The sequence below is a fragment of the Carcharodon carcharias genome, chromosome 16 (assembly GCF_017639515.1).
Source record: "Carcharodon carcharias isolate sCarCar2 chromosome 16, sCarCar2.pri, whole genome shotgun sequence".
In the NCBI taxonomy this organism is placed as follows: Eukaryota; Metazoa; Chordata; class Chondrichthyes; order Lamniformes; family Lamnidae; genus Carcharodon; species Carcharodon carcharias.
Genome location: NC_054482.1, coordinates 22,371,475 through 22,394,588, shown reverse-complemented (window position 1 = coordinate 22,394,588; position 23,114 = coordinate 22,371,475). Strand labels below are relative to the sequence as shown.

General features: G+C 44.3%; 1 protein-coding gene across 1 annotated transcript in view; it reads left to right on the top strand.

The window, feature by feature from the left end:
- pappa2 (pappalysin 2) overlaps positions 1-23,114 on the top strand; it is a 641,043-nt gene that overhangs the window by 65,008 nt on the left and 552,921 nt on the right. Inside the window, exon 2 of the mRNA XM_041207795.1 lies at positions 1,400-2,462. Coding sequence (XP_041063729.1) covers positions 1,400-2,462 — 1,063 coding nt within the window. The remainder of the gene's footprint in view (positions 1-1,399; positions 2,463-23,114) is intronic.

Sequence of the window (23,114 nt, the reverse complement as noted above, 5' to 3'; positions counted from 1 at the left end):
ATAAATGTATGAATCATACACAAGGATTGGTGAAACAGTAATGTGGGTTTTTTATTTGAAGGTAAGACTATATACAGAGAATATTCACTGGGAGGCTGTGGGACGCATTTCTGCCCTCAACTGCTGCTGCTTGCAAAGTGACTACAAGCCATGGGACTAGTACATCATATCCTGTCTCAGTGGTAATAATGATTGACAACAGTTTAATCTATGCTCCTTTAAAGGTACATGATATCATATCACAACTTAGAACCTTTAAAGTTTCAATTAGGTCACTTCAAAGTCTTCTCTTTTCCAACAAGAACAAGGGCAACTTCCTAAACCTTTATTTGTAACTCCAATTCCTGATGCTTGAAATCATTTTGCCTGCTGCCCTCAGTGCCTTCTGTAGGGCAACAATACCCTTCTAGGGGTTAGATGAATAGAATGAGAACTGCAATCCCCTTGTGATCTGAACAATATAGAATAGCAGCAGCCTCTCCACCCATGTTTCTAAACGCTTCCTTAAAACTGTCCTCTTTGCCCCAAGTTTTGATGGTGCCCTCCGAACATTTGCTTCTTCGGCTCAACATTGCTTTTTTTTTGGTTCATTGTGCTTTTGTGAACTGCCTTGGGATGTTTTTCTGCAACGAATGTGCTCTGTCAATGCTAGTTGTTGTGCTGTTACTAAACTCGTTTAGTGTGTTTGTGCTGATTACACTCTGTTACCAAGGAATTATCACCATTTCCAACAAGAGATAGTCTAACCATCACCCCTTGATGTTCAATGGCATTACTATCGCTGAATCTCCCACTATCAACATCCTGGTGATTACCACTGACCAGAAACTGAACTGGACAAGCCATATAAACACTGTGGCTACAAGATCAGGTCAGAGGCTAGGGCTCCTGCAGCAAAAAACTCACCTCCTGACTCCCCAAATCCTGTCCACCATCTACAAGGCACAAGTCAGAAGTGTGATGGAACACTCCCCAGTTGCCTGGATGAGTGCAGCTCCCACAACACTCAAGAAACTTGAGACCATCCAGGACAAAGCAGCCCACTTGATTGGCACCCCATCCACAAACATTCACTCCCTCCACCACAGTGGCAGCAGTGTGTAGCATCTACAAGATGCATTGCAGGAAATCACCAAGGCTCCTTCGACAGCACCTTCCAAACCTTAAACAACTACCATCTAGAAGGACAAGGGCAGTTGTCAGATGGGAACATCACCACCTGGAAGTTCCCCCCAAGTCATTCACCATCCTGCCCCCAGTCGCCCTGAAGTTAGGAAAGGCGCTATGCAAATCCACATAGGAGTGGATTGGATAGGGGCCACACATTCTGCTGTCACTACTGATCGAACCCGCAATACCTGCCTGTAACACGATAGATCTTTTTTGTCTTTCCTTGCAGGGCTTTTTGATAACTGCTCCTATTCACTCAGTGAGAAGGGCTGGATGATTGGCATTCAATCGGTAGAATATTCTGGAAGGAAGGATCCCCGTTTCTTCTTCTCCCTCCGTACAGACCGAGCGAGGAATGCCACCACGGTTTACGCCCATCACCGTTACCATGCCAATACCTGGACCCACGTGGCCACCTCTTATGATGGCCGGCAGATGAAGCTGTATGTGAACGGAGCCCGAGTTGGTGCGAGCACCGGACAGTTGGGGGATTTGCACAGCACATTTATGAGCTCCTGCCGGACATTGCTAATTGGTGGGGACAGCTCGGAGAATGGACACAGTTTCCGTGGTTACCTGGCTAGCTTCACCCTGTGGAAAACTGCAAAGTCTCAAGAAGAATTAATGCAGAGTTACCGTCAAGGTATCCGTAGGGGAGATTCCTTCTTGGTCTTAAATGCAGATTTCTCTAAAATGGAAGATCAATGGATACCAGATAAGGACAGGCATTATCCCACCTGGGAAATTATGCTTCTGCCGGGGCCTAAGCTGGCATCGCCTTTGATCCCTCCACCATGTGGACTGACCGTTTGTGACAATGTTGATGTCATTAAGAACTACAACAGTTACTGGCCGCTCCGGGATGAAAAGCTGATCCGCTACAGAGTGATCAACATTCACGATGATCGACGGCTCAACCCCACTGTCTCAAAGCAGCAGATTGAGCTCCAGCACCAGGCCTTGAACAAGGCCTTCAGCAGGTACAACATCACCTGGGAGCTCACCGTCACCGAAGTCCTCAACAGCACCATTCGGAATCGAATCATCCTGGTCAACTGTGAGAAGAGCAAGATCGGGAATGACCACTGTGATCCTGAGTGCGACCACCCCTTAACAGGGTATGATGGAGGGGACTGCCGCTTCCTCGGGAGGTGCTATGTTTGGAAGCGGAGGGATGGGTTCTGTAACATGGAGTGCAACAATATCCTGGATGACTTTGATGATGGTGACTGCTGCGATCCCACGATTACAGATGTGAAGAAAACTTGTTTTGACCCAGACTCCCCAGAAAGGTAGGAATCATTGTGCTTTTATTGGCGAATGTGTCTGATAAACCACTACGTGTATCATAGTTCAATATTGTCACTGTTGGCAACTGCAACATGTTCAGCATTATGTTCCTTCCGAATCAAGTGTAGAATGTTCTAAATGTAGGAGAGGTGAAACTTTATGATTTGGTCTTCATTTCAGTAGGATGCTAGTGTGAAATTTCGATTTCTCCTAGTCGATCCTTGAAGCCACTCCCAAATTGGAGCAGCTCTTGAAAAGAAAGGAAAGCTCCCTCCAATTGTCCTGGTCTGAATTTGAACCTGATTCTCAAAAGGATGTTGCGCTAATACTTTGTTCCAGACAGTCCCGAGGCTCATCAATGTCATGAATTATGGAAGAGCATTGCTGGAGTTCTATAACCTGTAAATATTTGAAGTGTTCAAATGGCTAATGCTCTTGCCTGAGAAGCCTGAGTGCTATGAACTGTCTCATCACTCTTCCATTAGGGTTTCTTTGAAATCCCTTTTGCATTTTAGTTTAAACAGTGTTGAGAATCAACTAAGACATTTTTTACTTTTGAAGCTATAATTTTATTAGCATTAAAATAGAACAGTTTTACGAATAGAGATGCTTACTACTTTACTTAGAAGCATGAAATTAAGATCAGAAGAATTCTACTTTTGGAGTTTGAGGGATTAATATTCCATTGACATCATTATGAATTGCTTCCCGTGCTCTATACAAACCGTCTTCCGCGCTTTGTCTCCAGGACTTGTCCCATCCTCTTTCCAGACAGTGTCCCATTCTCTCTCTGGACTCTGACCCGCTCCCTCTTCTGGACCATATCCAATGCTCTATCCGGACCGTGACCCGCCCTCTCCCTGGACCATGTCCCGCCCTCTCTCCGGACCGTGTCCCGCCCTCTCTCCAGACCGTGACCCACCCTGTCTCCGGACCATGTCCCACTCTCTCTCCAGACCATGTCCCGCCCTCTCTCCGGACCGTGTCCCGCCCTCTCTCCGGACCGTGACCCACCCTCTCTCCGGACCGTGACCCACCCTCTCTCCGGACCGTGTCCCGCCCTCTCTCCGGACCGTGTCCCGCCCTCTCTCTGGACCGTGTCCCGCCCTCTCTCCGGACCGTGTCCCGCCCTCTCTCCGGACCGTGTCCCGCCCTCTCTCCGGACCGTGTCCCGCCCTCTCTCCGGACCGTGTCCCGCCCTCTCTCCGGACCGTGTCCCGCCCTCTCTCCTGGACCGTGTCCCGCCCTCTCTCCGGACCGTGTCCCGCCCTCTCTCCGGACCGTGTCCCGCCCTCTCTCCGGACCGTGTCCCGCCCTCTCTCCGGACCGTGTCCCGCCCTCTCTCCGGACCGTGTCCCGCCCTCTCTCCGGACCGTGTCCCGCCCTCTCTCCGGACCGTGTCCCGCCCTCTCTCCGGACCGTGTCCCGCCCTCTCTCCGGACCGTGTCCCGCCCTCTCTCCGGACCGTGTCCCGCCCTCTCTCCGGACCGTGTCCCGCCCTCTCTCCGGACCGTGTCCCGCCCTCCCTCCGGACCGTGTCCCGCCCTCTCTCCGGACCGTGTCCCGCCCTCCCTCCGGACCGTGTCCCGCCCTCTCTCCGGACCGTGTCCCGCCCTCCCTCCGGACCGTGTCCCGCCCTCCCTCCGGACCGTGTCCCGCCCTCCCTCCGGACCGTGTCCCGCCCTCCCTCCGGACCGTTTCCCGCCCTCCCTCCGGACCGTGACCCAACTTCTCTCCGGACCATGTCCCGCCCTCTCTCCGGACCATGTCCCGCCCTCTCTCCGGACCGTGACCCACCATCTTTCTGGACCGTGACTGGTCCTTTCTCCGTATTGTGGCCCGCCCTCTCTCCGGACAGTGATCCACCCTTTCTCTGGACCGTGACCCGCCCTTTCTCCGGACCGTGACCCACCATCTTTCTGGACCGTGACTGGTCCTTTCTCCGTATTGTGCCCCGCCCTCTCTCCAGACTGTGCCCCACCCTCTCTCCAGACTGTGACCTGCCCTCTCTCCAGACTGTGACCTGCCCTCTCTCCAGACTGTGACCTGCCCTCTCTCCAGACTGTGACCTGCCCTCTCTCCAGACTGTGACCTGCCCTCTCTCCAGACTGTGACCTGCCCTCTTTCCGGACTGTGACCCGCCCTCTCTCTGGACCGTGACCCACCTTCTCTCCAGACCAGGACCCGCCCTGTCTCTCTCCGGACCGTGACCTGTGCCCAATCTGGACCCCGTCCTGTGCGATATCCGGATCCTGTCCTGCGCTCTCTCTAGACCCTGTCCCATGCTCTCTCTTGGATAGTGTCCCATGCTCTCTATGGAATGTGCACCGTGCTCTCTCCTAGGCAGTATCCAATGCTTTCTCCAAGGTGTGTCCTGCATTGTCTCCAGGGTGCCTTGCTCTCTCTCTGGTTGCTACCCATGCTTTCTCCGGGACGTGCCTGTGCACTCCATGGGTTGCGCACTGAACTCTCTCTAGGTTGTGCCCTGTGCTCTCTCTGGGGTGTCCACTTTCTCTCCGGGTTGCACCATGCTCCCTCTGGGCCATGTCCTGTCCTCTCTCCGGACCCTGTCCCACCCTCTCCCTGGATTCACATTCTCTCTGGGTGCTCCCTGCTTTCTTCGGGGTTCCCTGCACTTTCTCCGGGATGTTCCCACTCTCTCTCGTGCTCTCTCCTTGCAGAGTGTCCCATGCTCTCTGTGGAACATGCATGGCGCTCTCTCCCAGGCAGCATCACACTTTTTCCATGGTGTGCCCTGCGCTCTAAGCTCCAAACCTCTCTCCCTTGTGTTCTTCCTTTTGGACACCCCTTAAAATCAACCTCTTTGACCAAGCTTGCATCTGACCTCATATATTCTTATTTTGTTTTATAATGCCTCTGCCAAGCACCCTGGGATATTTTATTAAGTTAAAGGTGAAAACACATTGTTGTTCAGAGGGATAGGAGCATCACACTCATCATGGAAAATACGTCAACAATATTCCTAAATCATAGAGGAATGAGAAAAGCCAGAGGGCAGAGATGACTGAAGGATCAGCTGTCAGATGACTAGCTTTTACTGTCTAGGAGCATGTGTGTTTGTGCAAGTAAACCCAATCCTTCGGAACATTTTCAATTTGCTGATTCATCCAAAATCCTAACCATCTTGAACAGTAGAAACATCTCTGACCATTTGGCTCCCGTTCATGTAACTGGCAGGAATTTTCAAAGACTCAAAACAGACCTTGGTAAAGCAATCCGAGAAACTGATTCAGAGCAGCAATTGGGATGGCAACCAGACCTGGACATTGTGGTGCAGCATCAGACCAATAAATCATTGATATTTGAACATAGTGGATGGGCATTTTAGCCTTGAGAGAACCTTTGAAAGAGCTTCCTATATAAGTGTGAAAATACTAAGAGGGATAGAAAAGGGAATTGGAGCATTACTTCCAATTAAACCAAAAACGTAGGTCAAAAGGGTGAGGTTCAAGTTCATAAAAAAATTAAGTATTCTTATTGGGAAGATTACCTTCACAAAAAGAACAACGAACACTTGTTAGGGCTGTGAAGGAGAAAATTTGACACATTCAAGAGGCAATGGGTTGTCCTTTTTTTATCCATTCCTGGGTTGTGGGTCTTGCTGGCTGGGCCAGCATTTATTGCCCATCTCTAATTGCCCTTGCGAAGGTGGTGCTGAGCTGCCTTCTTGAACTGCTGCAGTCCATGTGGTGTAGGTACGTCCAAACTGCTGGGACTATTGCAGGTTTTTGGTTGAAGATGGATGACCTGAGATAGGTTCAGTGTTCTCCCTCTCTTGTGACATGAGAGCATTCTAGCAAATTCAGCTCTTGAGGTTGACAGAATAGTATTGTATCTTTTACTTTGTTTGACACTGAAACAAGTGGGCTCAAGCCCTGTTGCAAGCCCAGTACTTGGAGCATTGCTGGTGGAGTGCTGCATTATTGGAGTTGCCATCTTTCAGGCCCCTGTTCCAGTAATTTCTGGTGATGTTAAATATCTCATGGTATCACATGAAGGAGAGCAAGAGGTTCCCCTGGTTTCATGTCCTGTTTTCCTCCATTAACCAAAACAAGCATTAAATTGATTGCTGTTCTCATTGCATCTCTTGATGTACAAAATGTCTGTAATTATAACTAATTGTAAGAATAACTCACTGAATAATACATTGATATTTCTGAGACATAGTAAGGTTCCCTCTAAGTGCAAGTGTTCCTTTGTTTTTTATAAGCAATTGACTATGCCTGTTGTTGAACTGAAAGGAGTGAGATAGCAAGGATTATCCACAATATTATTTATCTTTTTAATGATATAACCTTGGACTTCTGTTTGATGATTGTAAAGAACCAGGGGGAAATAAACATGTATCAACACACCCGGCTAAGCAAAGGGATATAAATAAAATGCAGCAAACTTTTGAAGGCATTTAACTTCATTAGATTGAAAGCACAGAGAAAGGATGTAGGCAGGCGATATGCAATGATGGAGCTCCTGAAAGCTTATCGAATCCTATAGCAACACCATTTGGCACACAGGCTAAGTTATTGCTTGTGCCTGTACATGAAACTCGGCAGCCAATTTACGCACAGCAATATCCCACAAACAGCAATGGAATCCTGATCTGATGATCAGTCTCAGTAATACTGGTTGAGGGATAACTATTAGCCATGACACTAGGGTGAACTCCCCTGCTCATCTCCAAAATAGTGCCATCGGCTCTTTTATCCCAGCCCAGAGGGAAGATGGGGCTTCTGTTTAAAAGTCTCACGCAAAAGGAAGTGCCTCCAATGATGCAACATGGTCCAGCAGGTGGAATACTTACTCTGCTGGTTGCCTCACTATCTAGATAACTGCAGCTACCAAAAGAATTTGAGAATTCTGGGCATCTTGCAGAGTTCTGAAGGCAGAGAACCAGCTGATTTTATTTACTAACTTTTGATTAAGTCTCTGGAGCTGGCCATGGTGCTGATTAAGTGATCAAGCAGGACGACCACATCCTAGCTCAGAACCACCGCGTTTTTACACTTAAAACACCCAGACAGTGAATGGCCAATCAAAGCAAAATGTTGGGTCTGCACAGGCAAATGCAGAACTGAAGCTTTTGTTTGTTATGGCCCCCTTCTCTCAGAGCCACTAAGCAAGAGGAAATGATAAACAATTTTCAAACAATCCATGATATTTTCAACTTGGTGCTTAGTTCTAAACAACAAAAAAAAAACACTTTGATTGCCTTCCGTGCCATAATCAAGAAAAGAAAGAATTTGCATGACATACTGCCTTTCATCACTTAAGAATGTCCCAAAGTACTTTACAGCCAATTAAAGTCTAGTTACTGTTGTAATGCAGTCACACAACAAGGCCCCACAAACAGCAATGTGATATTGGCCAGGTATGATTTAATGATATTTGTTGAAGAATAAATATTGGTTCGGACAAAAGGAAGCTCCATCTTCATGGACGTCTTTATATCCATCTGAGAGACCCGAAAGAGCTTTGCTTTAACATCTCAGAAAGATGGCATCTCTGGCAGGGCAGCGCTGGAGTGTTAGCCTAGATTTTGTGCTCAAGTCTCTGGAGTGGGACTTGAACCCATGACCCCCATCTCAAGGGTGAGGATTCTACAAATGAGCTATGACTTACATGATTAAAATGATTCTGAAATAAATCAAGGTCAGGCCCACTGAACCAACTTCCCTGTCAAAGCCTAGTTGTTCAGCTGTCTAGCTTAAGATCATTTTGGTTGCTTATTGCAGGTTACAAATAAGCACAGGTTTAAGTTTGGACTGACTCTGCAACCAGTGTTTGCATCTAGGGAGACTTGACACTGGGAAAGGAGCTTTGCAAAGTTAACCCTGTATTGCCCAAACCTTTGATGTCAGACACTACATTGTTAATGCATTGTTTTGTACCTAATGTTTAAGCAGCGACAAACTCACTGGTAGTTCAAAGCAACAATTGATGGGAATTCTCAGCAGCTCAGACATCATCCACAGAGAGAGAAACGGAGTTAATGTTTCAGGTCGGTGAGCTTTCACTAAATACGTTCTGATAAAAGGTCGCCAATCTGTAACATTAACTCTGTTTCTCTCTTCACTGATGCTGCCTGACCTACTGAGTATTTTCAGGGTTTTGTATTGCTATTTTAGATTTCCAGCATCTGCAGTATTTTGCTTTTATTTTGATTTCTAGGAGAAAGTTGCTATGCTGTCATCATATTTAGTACATTAAAGATGCTGCAGCAAACCCTAATGATCCAGGTCTTTGGTCCTTCTGGTTTACCAAAGCTCCTGAAAATACTAACCAGAGCTTCACCTACTAGCTCTCTCCTCTTGGGGAGAATCACTGGGATCTGTCCCATCCAGCATGTGTCTTTTGTAGATATTTCAGCCTAGATATTCTGCAGGATATCTCTTGGTTTCCTCTGTATCTTCAGGAGACCAGTGGGTCATCCATAGAAGTTGGAAGGTGGCTAAAAGCAGCCACTTATATGCTTTCTCTGGGTGTGGTCCACTGAAAACAAAGATTTTCAGACTAAATTCTTTGAAGGGATGAATTCCGGATCTGTTTATACTTATGCTGGAATCAATCACAGAAACGATCAGCGGAGAAACAAAGCTGATTGATTGATTGGGTAATTGGTCTTTCTCCATGACTTTTCTTTTGTTCCCCCTGCAACACCTCCCCACCCAATTTTTAAGATATTTGTTTTCAGTCTTCTTCCTTTTCCGCTAGAAAATGTCATCTCCTGATTGGAGAAGGAAATTGGGAATCTCTAAGTAACATTAAGTGAGCTCCAGTAAAATGGAATGAGGCTTTGCAGCAGTGTGATAGATCATTGTATAGACACCCATTGTACACCTCCTTGAAAAAAGCTCGAGTGGTCATTGGTTCAAAAATATATTGATGATTAAAGGGATAGGTATTAACATGTGGAGAATTATTAATCCCTAGTGGGAATATCATGTGTGCCCCCTAAGTTAGTTGGAGGTAGTCAGCATCCAGTTCACTCAACCTATTTCTCCTGAGCCAATCGACATTCAGTGTCTTAGACACCATATATTCCTGACCCAGTTAATGGTCTGCACATTCAGTCTAGCTACTTTCATGGTCATGTCAAGGTTATTTAACCCTTGCCTCTCTTACTTCAAAGGAACTGAACATCATGTATGTGACCTGTGACATTACTCCATCCGTTCGTGAAGGAGTCACTGATGGGTTATTGCTCTAACTTGAGGATGTCAACTAATGTGCATAACCAGTTGCTCATACTGGCACACATCTACAATGTACACATGTGGATGTACAAAGAGGTACCACTTAAACATAGTGGTGTCAATTTCCATGTTGAAGTGATTCATACTTTTTCCAGAGTCACGTGTGTGCAATCAATCATAACTTCTTTGGAAGTTATGGAACTTTACTGGGGTCAGATTCTTGCTCCATATCTGACCAAAGATGGCGATTGAAAGGCTCAGCAGAAACCTGATACATGCACAGCCTTATTTAAGAAATGAATAGAAGAGGATTTTCAGACAGTGAACTGGCTTCTTAGACAAGAAGCATATGGCAAAAACACATAATTGTGAGTAAACCATTTAAATTGATCATTTAAATCTAAAATACGGGTTTGCCATTGATTTAAAATGTGCAGACACTAGTAAATTAGGCTCAGCCGCCTGCTAAGTTACAGTATAAGGGTATGTTCTAACCTCAGTGAGGTGCACACAACCTTTTCCAACATACACATGCACGCACATACCTGATGCATTCAGACTAGGATGGAGCCTGTTCACAGTGGTAAGTGATTTACTTTGGAGGATGAGGTCATGCAAGCAGCCTTTAATAGTTTTTAAAATTCTAAACATTTCATCTTTTGCCAAGTACAACTGTGCTGCAACCAAAACATATGAGCAATAAACTGGGGATTTAAATGTCCTTGTGCAGCTCTTGGTTGACAGCAGTCCAAATACAGAAGCAATTAACTATGCTGTGGATTGGAAGGAAGTTTGAGAAAACACAGTGTTTGTGCAGGTGATGAAATATTTCATTTGCACTGTTTGTCAGAATATATTTTTCCTGCTAATTTCTTTAGCGTGTCCTGAGTTTCTCGCCATGGGACTTGAGGCTTCAGCAGGGGCAGAAATTGTAGCCTGTCAAACCTTCAACTGACCTCTGAGAGAGGCTTCTCCATCCCCTCAACATCACAAGGTGCTCAGAAGAAACCAGGGCTGAGAACTCCGCACTGAACCAACCTGGAAATACAACCGCTGACTGAAAGAGCTGTCATCTTGCACAGTGTTTAACAGATGCAAAGGCCTCGCATTCCCCATCTGTCCCTCTGTCATCACTTCCTGCAGCCTACAGACAGTTGAAACCCAAGCTCAATATCACCTAACCACCGTTGCTTGACATTGTTTCTCTGCTGGATGCTGCACCACTCCCCACCCCACCCCATTTAGCACGACTTCAACACCTGTTTGTTAAGGAGCAAAGTGACGACATCAATTTCACTAGATTCTTCACTACAATATGATGTGGTCATGATGTTGGAATTAATGCTCATAATTGAGTATCTGCTCCTCATCTCTTCCCAAAAACAACATAATTCCTTTTTTTGGTCAATTCTCCCACCTGTGCTTTCCCAGACGGTTTCCTGCTTTGGCAACTGCTCATTTTCTCATTACTGTTTTGGGCTAGTACAGTGTTTAAAGGAGGTGGGGGGTTGGGGGGAAGGGGGAAGGTCTTAAATGTGCAGCCAGGCATTGATTTTAAGACATTGCATCTTTTTCGCCATTCTTCATGTTAGTGGTGCAGCCCCACCTCCACACCAGCTCTCCTGCCCTGGCAGCCCCCAGTACTCCAGCTGAATAAGTCGCTTGTGAACTTGTACAGCAGTCAAAGACAAGTCCAGTCCTGCCCTAACTACCTGTGCTGCAATGAAGGAATCTCTGGGTGGCAGTGGTAAACCAGGAACCTAGCTGATTTTACCTTCTCTTTAACTTGGGGCATCCTAGTACCAGTTTCAGCAATCTGACAGATCATTCAATCCAGCACCAGCCATGAGGTGAAGCTGGTGCTTTCTAATGCCAAGGGGTGGCTGGGAAGGGGAGGGGGGGGATGGGTGGGGGGTATGCATAAAACTTGTCACAGGGGAATGCCAACCCTTCATTTTCCACACTGTTGTCCTATCATTCCTCAATTCTATATAATAGCCTTGACTATATAAATTCACAGGATTAACACTTCATACACCATGTGGCAGAAACCCCATGTGTATGTGTTTTTTTTTAGGTCTTGCCTTGTAGAGATGAAGAGTTGGCATACTCGATCAGCACTGCCTCAAACAGTCTGTAATTCTGAGGAAAGCTGCAAATCTCTGAACATTAGCCCAGCATCGGCCAATGTGCTCAAGTGCTGTTTACCATGGTGAGGAAGCACTTTTACAGACCTGGGACAGATTGAGTTTGATTATGATTTTGACAGCGTACCCTCGACAACATAAATAAGTAACAACTTGACATTCTCCCCTTTTGTAATAACCCCATTTTGTGTATGAAATCTGCATTTTAAATGAGAGCAAAATTATTCCCGTTGAGACCTAGCTGAGTACCAATTAGTTCTCTAAGCTTTCCAGCCGGCTTTCTGGTTTCAGTCACACCATTAAACCCGTAGGCTGTATAGAATTGCAGCATTAAACTCTGCAGCGTCTTTAAATGACAGGCTGTGTTGAAATATGTGAAGCAGCAGGACTTTATTTTTAAAAGGGATCCTCAACTTTTATCCTAAAATTACACAAATGTAAAGGATCTGACAAAGCGAAACCTGATTTACTCTTACCCTGCTGAATAAATAGTAACTGGGAATGAACAGAAACTAGGAACAGTTACAGTGGCAGTAACCCTTACACTGCCGAATGAACAGAAACTGGGAACAGTTACAGTGGCAGTAACCCTTACACTGCCGAATGAACAGAAACTGGGAACAGTTACAGTGGCAGTAACCCTTACACTGCCGAATGAACAGAAACTGGGAACAGTTACAGTGGCAGTAACCCTTACACTGCCGAATGAACAGAAACTGGAAACAGTTACAGTGGCAGTAACCCTTACACTGCCGAATGAACAGAAACTAGGAACAGTTACAGTGGCAGTAACCCTTACACTGCCTAATGAACAGAAACTGGGAACAGTTACAGTGGCAGTAACCCTTACACTGCCGAATGAACAGAAACTAGGAACAGTTACAGTGGCAGTAACCCTTACACTGCCGAATGAACAGAAACTGGGAACAGTTACAGTGGCAGTAACCCCTACACTGCCGAATGAACAGAAACTGGGAACAGTTACAGTGGCAGTAACCCTTACATTGCCGAATGAACAGAAACTAGGAACAGTTACAGTGGCAGTAACCCTTACACTGCCGAATGAACAGAAACTGGGAACAGTTACAGTGGCAGTAACCCTTACACTGCCGAATGAACAGAAACTGGGAACAGTTACAGTGGCAGTAACTCTTACACTGCCGAATGAACAGAAACTAGGAACAGTTACAGTGGCAGTAACCCTTACACTGCTGAATGAACAGAAACTAGGAACAGTTACAGTTACAGTGGCAGTAACCCTTACACTGCCGAATAAACAGAAACTGGGAACAGTTACAGTGGCAGTAACCCTTACACTGCCGAATGAACAGAAACTAGGAGCAGTTACAGTGGCAGTAACCCTTACACTGCCGAATGAACAGAAACTGGAAACAGTTACAGTGGCAGTAACCCTTACACTGCCGAATGAACAGAAACTAGGAACAGTTACAGTGGCAGTAACCCTTACACTGCCGAATGAACAGAAACTGGGAACAGTTACAGTGGCAGTAACCCTTACACTGCCGAATGAACAGAAACTGGGAACAGTTACAGTGGCAGTAATCCTTACACTGCCGAATGAACAGAAACTGGGAACAGTTACAGTGGCAGTAACCCTTACACTGCCGAATGAACAGAAACTGGGAACAGTTACAGTGGCAGTAACCCTTACACTGCCGAATGAACAGAAACTGGGAACAGTTACAGTGGCAGTAACCCTTACACTGCCAAATGAACAGAAACTAGGAACAGTTACAGTGGCAGTAACCCTTACACTGCCGAATGAACAGAAACTAGGAACAATTACAGTTACAGTGGCAGTAACCCTTACACTGCCGAATGAACAGAAACTGGGAACAGTTACAGTGGCAGTAACTCTTACACTGCCGAATGAACAGAAACTAGGAACAGTTACAGTGGCAGTAACCCTTACACTGCTGAATGAACAGAAACTAGGAACAGTTACAGTTACAGTGGCAGTAACCCTTACACTGCCGAATAAACAGAAACTGGGAACAGTTACAGTGGCAGTAACCCTTACACTGCCGAATGAACAGAAACTAGGAGCAGTTACAGTGGCAGTAACCCTTACACTGCCGAATGAACAGAAACTGGAAACAGTTACAGTGGCAGTAACCCTTACACTGCCGAATGAACAGAAACTAGGAACAGTTACAGTGGCAGTAACCCTTACACTGCCGAATGAACAGAAACTGGGAACAGTTACAGTGGCAGTAACCCTTACACTGCCGAATGAACAGAAACTGGGAACAGTTACAGTGGCAGTAACCCTTACACTGCCGAATGAACAGAAACTGGGAACAGTTACAGTGGCAGTAACCCTTACACTGCCGAATGAACAGAAACTGGGAACAGTTACAGTGGCAGTAACCCTTACACTGCCGAATGAACAGAAACTGGGAACAGTTACAGTGGCAGTAACCCTTACACTGCCAAATGAACAGAAACTAGGAACAGTTACAGTGGCAGTAACCCTTACACTGCCGAATGAACAGAAACTAGGAACAATTACAGTTACAGTGGCAGTAACCCTTACACTGCCGAATGAACAGAAACTGGGAACAGTTACAGTGGCAGTAACCCTTACACTGCCGAATGAACAGAAACTGGGAACAGTTACAGTGGCAGTAACCCTTACACTGCCGAATGAACAGAAACTGGGAACAGTTACAGCGGCAGTAACCCTTACACTGCCGAATGAACAGAAACTGGGAACAGTTACAGTGGCAGTAACCCTTACACTGCCGAATGAACAGAAACTGGGAACAGTTACAGTGGCAGTAACCCTTACACTGCCGAATGAACAGAAACTAGGAACAGTTACAGTGGCAGTAACCCTCACACTGCCGAATGAACAGAAACTAGGAACAGTTACAGTGGCAGTAACCCTTACACTGCCTAATGAACAGAAACTAGGAACAGTTACAGTTACAGTGGCAGTAACCCTTACACTGCCGAATGAACAGAAACTGGGAACAGTTACAGTGGCAGTAACCCTTACACTGCCGAATGAACAGAAACTGGGAACAGTTACAGTGGCAGTAACCCTTACACTGCCGAATGAACAGAAACTGGGAACAATTACAGTGGCAGTAACCCTTACACTGCCGAATGAACAGAAACTGGGAACAGTTACAGTGGCAGTAACCCTTACACTGCCGAATGAACAGAAACTGGGAACAGTTACAGTGGCAGTAACCCTTACACTGCCGAATGAACAGAAACTAGGAACAGTTACAGTGGCAGTAACCCTTACACTGCCGAATGAACAGAAACTAGGAACAGTTACAGTGGCAGTAACCCTTACATTGCCAAATGAACAGAAACTCCAGACAATGAACAATTCTTGCCATGCTTAATTAACAAGAATGACACAGAGTTACCATGATTAACTTTTAAACTGCTGTACAAATGTCAGGCCTGTATAGTCACAACTGCCATTATCCTGAATAATAAACAGGAATTCCATGTGGTTACTGGATTGCAACCTTTACTCTGATAAATAAACCGCAGTTTGTCACATTGTCATCCAAATTCAGGCCTGCTATAAGAGAACATTTCATATGGAGTAAACAGGAAGTACAATGGACTTCTAAGTAGGTCAGTGTAGAAAAAAGCCACCAGTCATTTAGGAACCAGCTGTAATGGGAGAACAGTAAGATCTTTCTGCATGGCTGGACTAAGATGGATTAAATGGGCCGTCTTTTATGTAGCTATCTTGTCAAATACTAACCATTAATTTGTCAATGGTTAAAAGAATTACATATTTACATAGACTTGTTCTCTAATTGTAAAGTTCAGCTGGTTACTGTGGTTTGGTATTATAAAGCGTAAACCTGTTTCTGGCGAGCCATGAATCTGGTGGTGCAGAAATCTAACACCATGTGTAATGGTCTCAAAACCAATCTGTACAGCCAGTTTATGTTTCCTGCTCTCTCCTTGGAGGGCTGGGCCCCACTTAGATAAGTCCAGAGGACTTTGATAGAGTTTGGCAGAGTTGTGGTTCGGGAACCCTCCCCAAGAAGTTTAACAAGGTAAAAACCACACGGTTGATCAGCACAAAGTTTTGGCAAATACCCCATCGTTTGTTCAGCTGGTAGGGGTTCCTGGAGCTGAGCATGGGAGATTGCAGCTCTCAGTTGCCACTCTAACCCCAGATTCCATGGGTGAACCAAATGGACTGATAAATGATCAACAGTACCTTGGGAGCACTGCCGACCTACCTGACTCTGGGACCGAAAGAAAAACTTGCATCGAAATGGCACCTTCTATAGCCTCAGGATGCCCCAAAGCTCTTAACAATCAATCAATGACCACAAACTGCAGATTTTAAATTTAGCCCTGTTTTTGGAGAGATTTTTCAAGTTTCTAGAGGTCAACTTATCTGCCATCATTGACAGTACTTTTTGAAGTGTATTCACTTTTATAATGCAGGAAAAGGAGCAGCCAATTTGCATACAGTAAACTCCTGCAAACAGCAGTGTGATAATGAGCAACAACGTTTTTTTAGTGATGTTGATTGAGGAATAAATATGGGCCAGGACACCGAAAATAACTCCCTTGCTTTTCTTCAAAACAGTGCCATAGGATCTTTGACGTCTGCCTGAAAGGGCAGACGGGACCTCAGTTTAGCTCTTCACCTAAAAGTCACCACCTCTGCCAATGCAGCACTCCCTCGGGTTCAGCCAAGGTTTTTGGGCTCAAGTCTCTGGAGTGGACCTTGAAGCCATGATCTTCTGACTCTGCAGTGGGATTGCTACCAACTGCTGATGCAGTTTGCCAAACCTGGTGCAGCACACTGACTTGTTCCCAAAGCTCTATTACCAAGCTGCCATCTTGACTTTGGCTTCAAAAAGATCATGCTGACCGCCTCCTTCGAGAAGGGTGCTCAGCAATCGGCCCTTTGAAAGCTCAACAGGTAAAGGTTTGAGCACCGGGTTGGGACTGATCGCAGCGGGTACATGGGCAGCACAATTCAACCCGCTGACCACACAGCCGGAAGGCACGTTACCCTGCCAGCTGGGAGTGCTTCAGCATCAGCAACTGCCTCTCAGCAGCTCAACTGTGAACAGCACAGAAGCATGGAGATACGAGTACATGTATTGTGGCAGGCTGACATTGGGTTAACACCCTCGAGGTGCCCTCACTCTCTGTACAATAGGCTTCCACTTTGACTCTGCTGGCGAGGATCTTGCAGGGCAGCTGATGATGTGCCACCCACATTGAACCTGCTCTACTCAGTGATGTTCTAACTGAGTGTAGTGCTATTTGGAAAGAGAAATGTTTTTGCAAGCATTCCTTTATTGAAGACAAAGATTGTTGTTTAGTTTTTGCTATGACTTAAATTGCCTGACTGGCAGAGCACGTTCTCTTGGCTCATCTTAATGATTCTAAAAAAAAAAACCTTATAATGAGTTCCTTAGTGATTTTGTGAACAGAGTGTTCAATCAGTGATTAGACTCGCTGATGTTGAAGATTCTATGAAGTACCATCAATCTATTGTTACCAGGGTAGGGGCCCTGAGAGGTGCAGGTTTGCTTTGGATGTGCTTTGTTTATGATGGCAATGCTTTCTGATCGTGAGAATGATCAATGATGCCTCTGTCAGTTACTCACACTGACACTGCAGCAGCATTAGAATGGTCTCTGGTGAGCACCTCTGTTGGATGATATCATGGTTTCTTGCAAGGAATATTTATATATTTATTTTTTAAAACCCTGAGCCAAATCCCCAGGACTAGATGAAGGAGGAAGCCCAAAGCTGCAGCATTTGCATCGGGTTCCTCTGACATGGCCCGAACCATTTGTGGGCAGCTAGTTTGCAAAGGTGCAAAGATCTGTCACAGTGCAGGCAAAAGGGTAAAAGGTGAGAATTATCAGTGAGAGGGGAAGTGAAAGAGGCTGATTTCAGGGATAAGAGGGTGAAGGTGAACAGGTGATGGGGGTTGGGATGGAAGGAGGTGAGTTAGTGGGAGATTACAGTGAAGGGGGTGAGTCAGTGTGGAGCAAGAGAAAAAGGAAGTGAGTTAATGAGGGCTAAGCAATTCATACCCAAATACTTTGGGTGTATATATTAACACTGATACCGAACAGATGAATACTCAAATAGATATAGAAGTATATTCCAATATATAGATAATACTGATGTATGTTACAATGTTGATACAAGATGGCGTGTATTCATTTACTGATACAGGATGGAAAATATTCCAATACTGATACAGAATGGGGAATATTCCAACACTGATACAGGGTGGTATATATTCCAATACTGATACAAGGTAGTGTAAGTTCCAATTCTGATACAGGACTGGTATATATTTTAGTGCTGATACAGGATGGTGTATATTCCAATACTGATAGAAGATGGTGTATATTCAGATACTGATATAGGACAGGTGTATATTCCAATACTTATACAAGATCTTGTATATTCTAATACTGATACAGGATGCTGTATATTCCAATACTGATACTAGATGGTATATATTCCAATGCTGATACAGGATGATGTATATTTCAATACTGATATGGGATGGTGTATATTCCAATACTGATATAGCATGGCATATATTCCAATACTGATATAGGATGATGTCTATTTCAATACTGATACAGGATGTTGTATATTCCCATACGGATACACCATGCTGTATATTCCAATACTAATATGTGTATATTATAATGTAGGTGTATATTATAATGCTGATATTCCAATACTGTATATTTCAATACTGATACAGGATGGTGTATATTCCAATACTGATACAAGATGGTGTATATTCCAATACTGATACAAGACTGATGTATATTGAAATACTGATACAGGATGTTGTATATCCCAAAGCTGATATAGGATGTTGTACATTGTAATACTGAAGCATGAAGGCGTCTAATCCAATACTGATACAGGATGGCATATATTCAGATACTGATATAAGATGGCGTATATTCCAATACAGTTACAGGATGGTGCATATTAATACTGATACAGGATGGCACGTTCCAATACTGGTAAAGGATGGTGTATATTCCAATACTGTTATAGGATGGAGTGTATTCTAATGCGTATACAGGATGGTGAATATTCCAATACTGGTACAGGATTGTGTATATTCCAATATTGATTCAGGATGGTATACATTCCTATACTGCTACAGGATGGTCTATGTTCAAATACTGATACACGATGATGTATATTCCAATAGAAATACAGGATAGTGAATGTTCCAATATTGATACGGAGTAGTGTATGTTCCACTATAGATACAAGATGGTGTATATTCCAACACTGATGCAGGATGGTGTATATTACAATACTGATACAGGATTATGTATATTTCAATACTGTCACAGGACTGGCGTATATTCCAATACTGATACAGGATTATATATATCCCAATGATGATACAGGAATGGTGTATATTCCAACACTTATACAGGATGGTGTATGTTCCAATACTGATGCATGATTATGTATATTCCAATACTGCTACAGGACTGGTATATATTCCAATACTGATACAGGATTATGTATATTCCAATGCTGTTACAGGACTGGTATATATTCCAATACTGATACAGGATGGTATATATTTCAATACTGATACATGTTGGTGTATATTGTATAACTGATACACGACTTTTGTATATTCCAATACTGATATATACACCAGGACTGGTGTATATTTCAATATAGATATAGGACTGATATATATTCCAATATAGATATAGTGCTGGTGTATATTCCAATACTGCTACAGGATTATGTATATTCCAATGCAGTTGCAGATCTGGTGTATGTTCCAATACTGCTACTGGACTGGTATATACTCCTGTGCTGAAACAGGATGGTGTATATTCCAATACTGATACAGGATGATGTATATTCCAATACTGATACAGGACAGGTGTACATTCAGATACTGATAAAGGATGGTGCATCTTAATACTGAAACAGGATTGTATAAAATCCAATGCTGATTCAGATGGTGTATATTCCAATACTGATACAAGATGGTGTATATTCCAATACTGATACAGGATGGTGTATATTTCAACACTGATACAGGAATGGTGTATATTCCAACACTGATACAATATTATGCATATTCCAATACTGATAAGGGATGATGTATATTCTATTGCTGATACAGGACTGGTGTATATTCCAATACTGATACAGGATGTTGTATATTCCAATAGTGATACAGGACGAGTGTATATTCTAATACTGACACAGGATTTTGCATATTCCAATACTGATACAGGATAGTGTATATTCTATTACCGGTACAGGTTGGTGTATATTTCAACACTGATACAGGAATATATCCTGTATATTCCAACACTGATACAATATTATGCATATTCCAACACTGATAGGGGATGGTGTATATTCTATTGCTGATACAGGACTGGTATATATTCAAATACTGATACAGGATGGTGTACATTCCAATACTGATACAAGACAGGTGTACATTCATATACTGATGCAGGATGGTGCATCTTAATTCTGATACAGGATGGTATAAAATCCAATGCTGATGCAGGATTGTGTATTTTCCACAACTGATATAAGATGGTGCACATTCCAATACTGATTTAGGATGGTGTATATTCCAACACTGACACAGGATTGTATATATTCCAATACTGATCCACAATGTTGTATATTCCAATACTGATACAGGATTGTGTATATTCCAATACTGGTACAAGATGGTGTAGATTCCAATACTGATACAGGATGGTGCACATTCCAATACTGATTCAGGATGATTTATATTTCAACACTGATATGGGATGGTATATATTCCAATGCTGATACACGACTGGTGTATCTTCCAATACTGATTCAGGATTGTGTATATTCCAATATTGATTAAGGAGGCGTATATTCCAATACTGATACAGGCTGGTGTATATTCCAATGCTGATTTAGGATTGTGTATGTTCCAATACAGACACAGGAGGTGTATATTCCAATACTGATAGAGGACTGGTGTATATTCCAATGCTGATTTAGGATTGTGTATATTCCAATGTAGATACAGGAGGTGTATATTCCAATACTGATAGAGGACTGGTGTATATTCCATCATGGACACAGGATTGTATATATTCGAACTTTGGCACTCATCCTCCTCGCAACCCCTCACACAGGCAGTGCTGAATGCTGCAGCACGCGTTTCATGCTGGGCGGGCCTTAATTGGTCTGCCAGCATGAAATCTCAGTCGCAGCCTGATTGCGGGCATTGGCCAGCTTCCCGACCACTCGCCCCACCAAGCCTGCCCGATGAGGGCAAAATCCTGGTCTGTATTTTGGCCTGATATAGGTGTAGTATCATCTTTAGTCTCAGAGTGCAGCCCAAAGTGAAGACAAACATTGTTAAGCTTCCATGATAGCTGCAAATTGTCCATGTTTTGCAGTCATACAACATGGTGCTGAGAACATGGGCCTCATGCACCTGTATCTTGGTCCTAAGGGTCCATTCCATGCATGCTGGAGGAAGGAGCCAATGTTTCAAGTTGTGGATGGGTTGGCAAACAAATGAGCTTTTTCTTCCATGTTGTCAGGTTTTTTGAGTGTTTTTGGAGGAGCGCATATCCAGGCATGTGTAGAGTTTCCATCACACTCCTGACTTGTGCCTTGTATTCTCCGCTATGTTGTGATCACAACACGGACCACAACACCTGGATCCTCCCCCTCCCTCACCAATATCCTTTCAAACTTGGTTGAAATGCCTCTCATCATGGCACCAGGTAGACATTATTCCATGTGGGACTCTTATTCTTGCTTACAAAGGAAGAAATCTATCTCCTATCCAGTTCTGTATGTTGGGCAAGTAGTGTAACAATTCAGACAGTGAGGGGTCCAAAGAGGCGATGGAGGTCTCTTGGCAACATTTTTGGACAAGATAAGTTTTCACTAGTGATGTCTATCTACTTTTTTGCCAATCCAAATTGAATCATGACTACCTTGAGTAATGCAATATTGGATATTGATGCTCCCCTTCAGTCTACTGCTGGCAAATGTGGAGTTCTTTTGAACATAACCAGTGCCTCTTGGCTACAATATGAACTCAATGGAACAAATTCAGCCTTCTGTCAACTGGTGAAGACAGGTAGAAATGTCCCAGGTGAACTAGCTTGAAGTATCATAGGCTTGGCTGAGGGCCTGGGTATTACAGTGGAGTGAATACTGTGCTTCCAGCTTGGCACCTGGCTTCATTTCCAGCCCAGGTTGATGCGATGAAAATCTGCTTGCTTCAAAGGCTGTTCAGAGTCGACCGGAAATGAGTTTGGACAGTCTCAGACTGTTCCTTTTGAACATGAGCCCACTGTACAGAAATGCTTCTAATGTGGCACTAAGTTCTCGCTATGAGAGGCACGGGGGTTGGTTGGTGCGAGAAGTGGAAGATTTAAGTTAAGCAAGCATAAATATAGATGTTTTGAACTAGTTGGCCCAGTGAGTTCACACACTGCCTGTACAGAGCTGAGCTCGAGGGGCAGATGGGGGTGTGGGCTGGCAGGGTTAACCCTGCCACCCTGAAAATTTACTTACTTGGCCAACCTTAAAGGTATAATTTGAATGGGCTTCGGCAGGTCCCGACTGACGCCATTGGGCACGGCCCCACAACACTTTATGACCTCTAATCAAATTGTCATTTTCACTCAGACCACGGTGAAAGAAGGCTTAGTAAAATCATCACTGATGCAATCGGCATGCATCCCTGAGGTTGGGGGATCTAGCTCTGGGCAGAGCAGAGGGAACTTATATTGCAGCTGGCTGTGCTCCTCATGACCTGTGAGCGCCTGAAATAGGAAAAGTGTTCCATTCTTGCTAACATCCCTCACTTCCAAACAATATTGAGCCAGAGAGCGAAAGGAAACTGGATCTAGTCTGTTAAACATTGAATTGGAACGATGAGAAATCCAAATGCAATTTTAAGCTACACATCTTAAGAATTCAGAATAACACAACCAGATCAAAGTTGCTTTTTGAGAGTCATTTCCTCTTTCTGCCTTTCTGTTTTTGAAGGTGCCACTAGTGAGACGACAACCTTGGCATAACTATCACAATGTTCTTGTTACTGCCAGGTTGCACATGAAGAAGAAAAAAAGAGTTAGAAAGCTCTCTGTACAGTTTATCTGCCAAGTATACACTGCCAGAGTGGAAATTATGCTCCATTTGTATAAAGCTCTGGTTAGACCACATCTGGAACCCCAATATCAACCTGTGGACACCACGGCACAGGAAGAATATA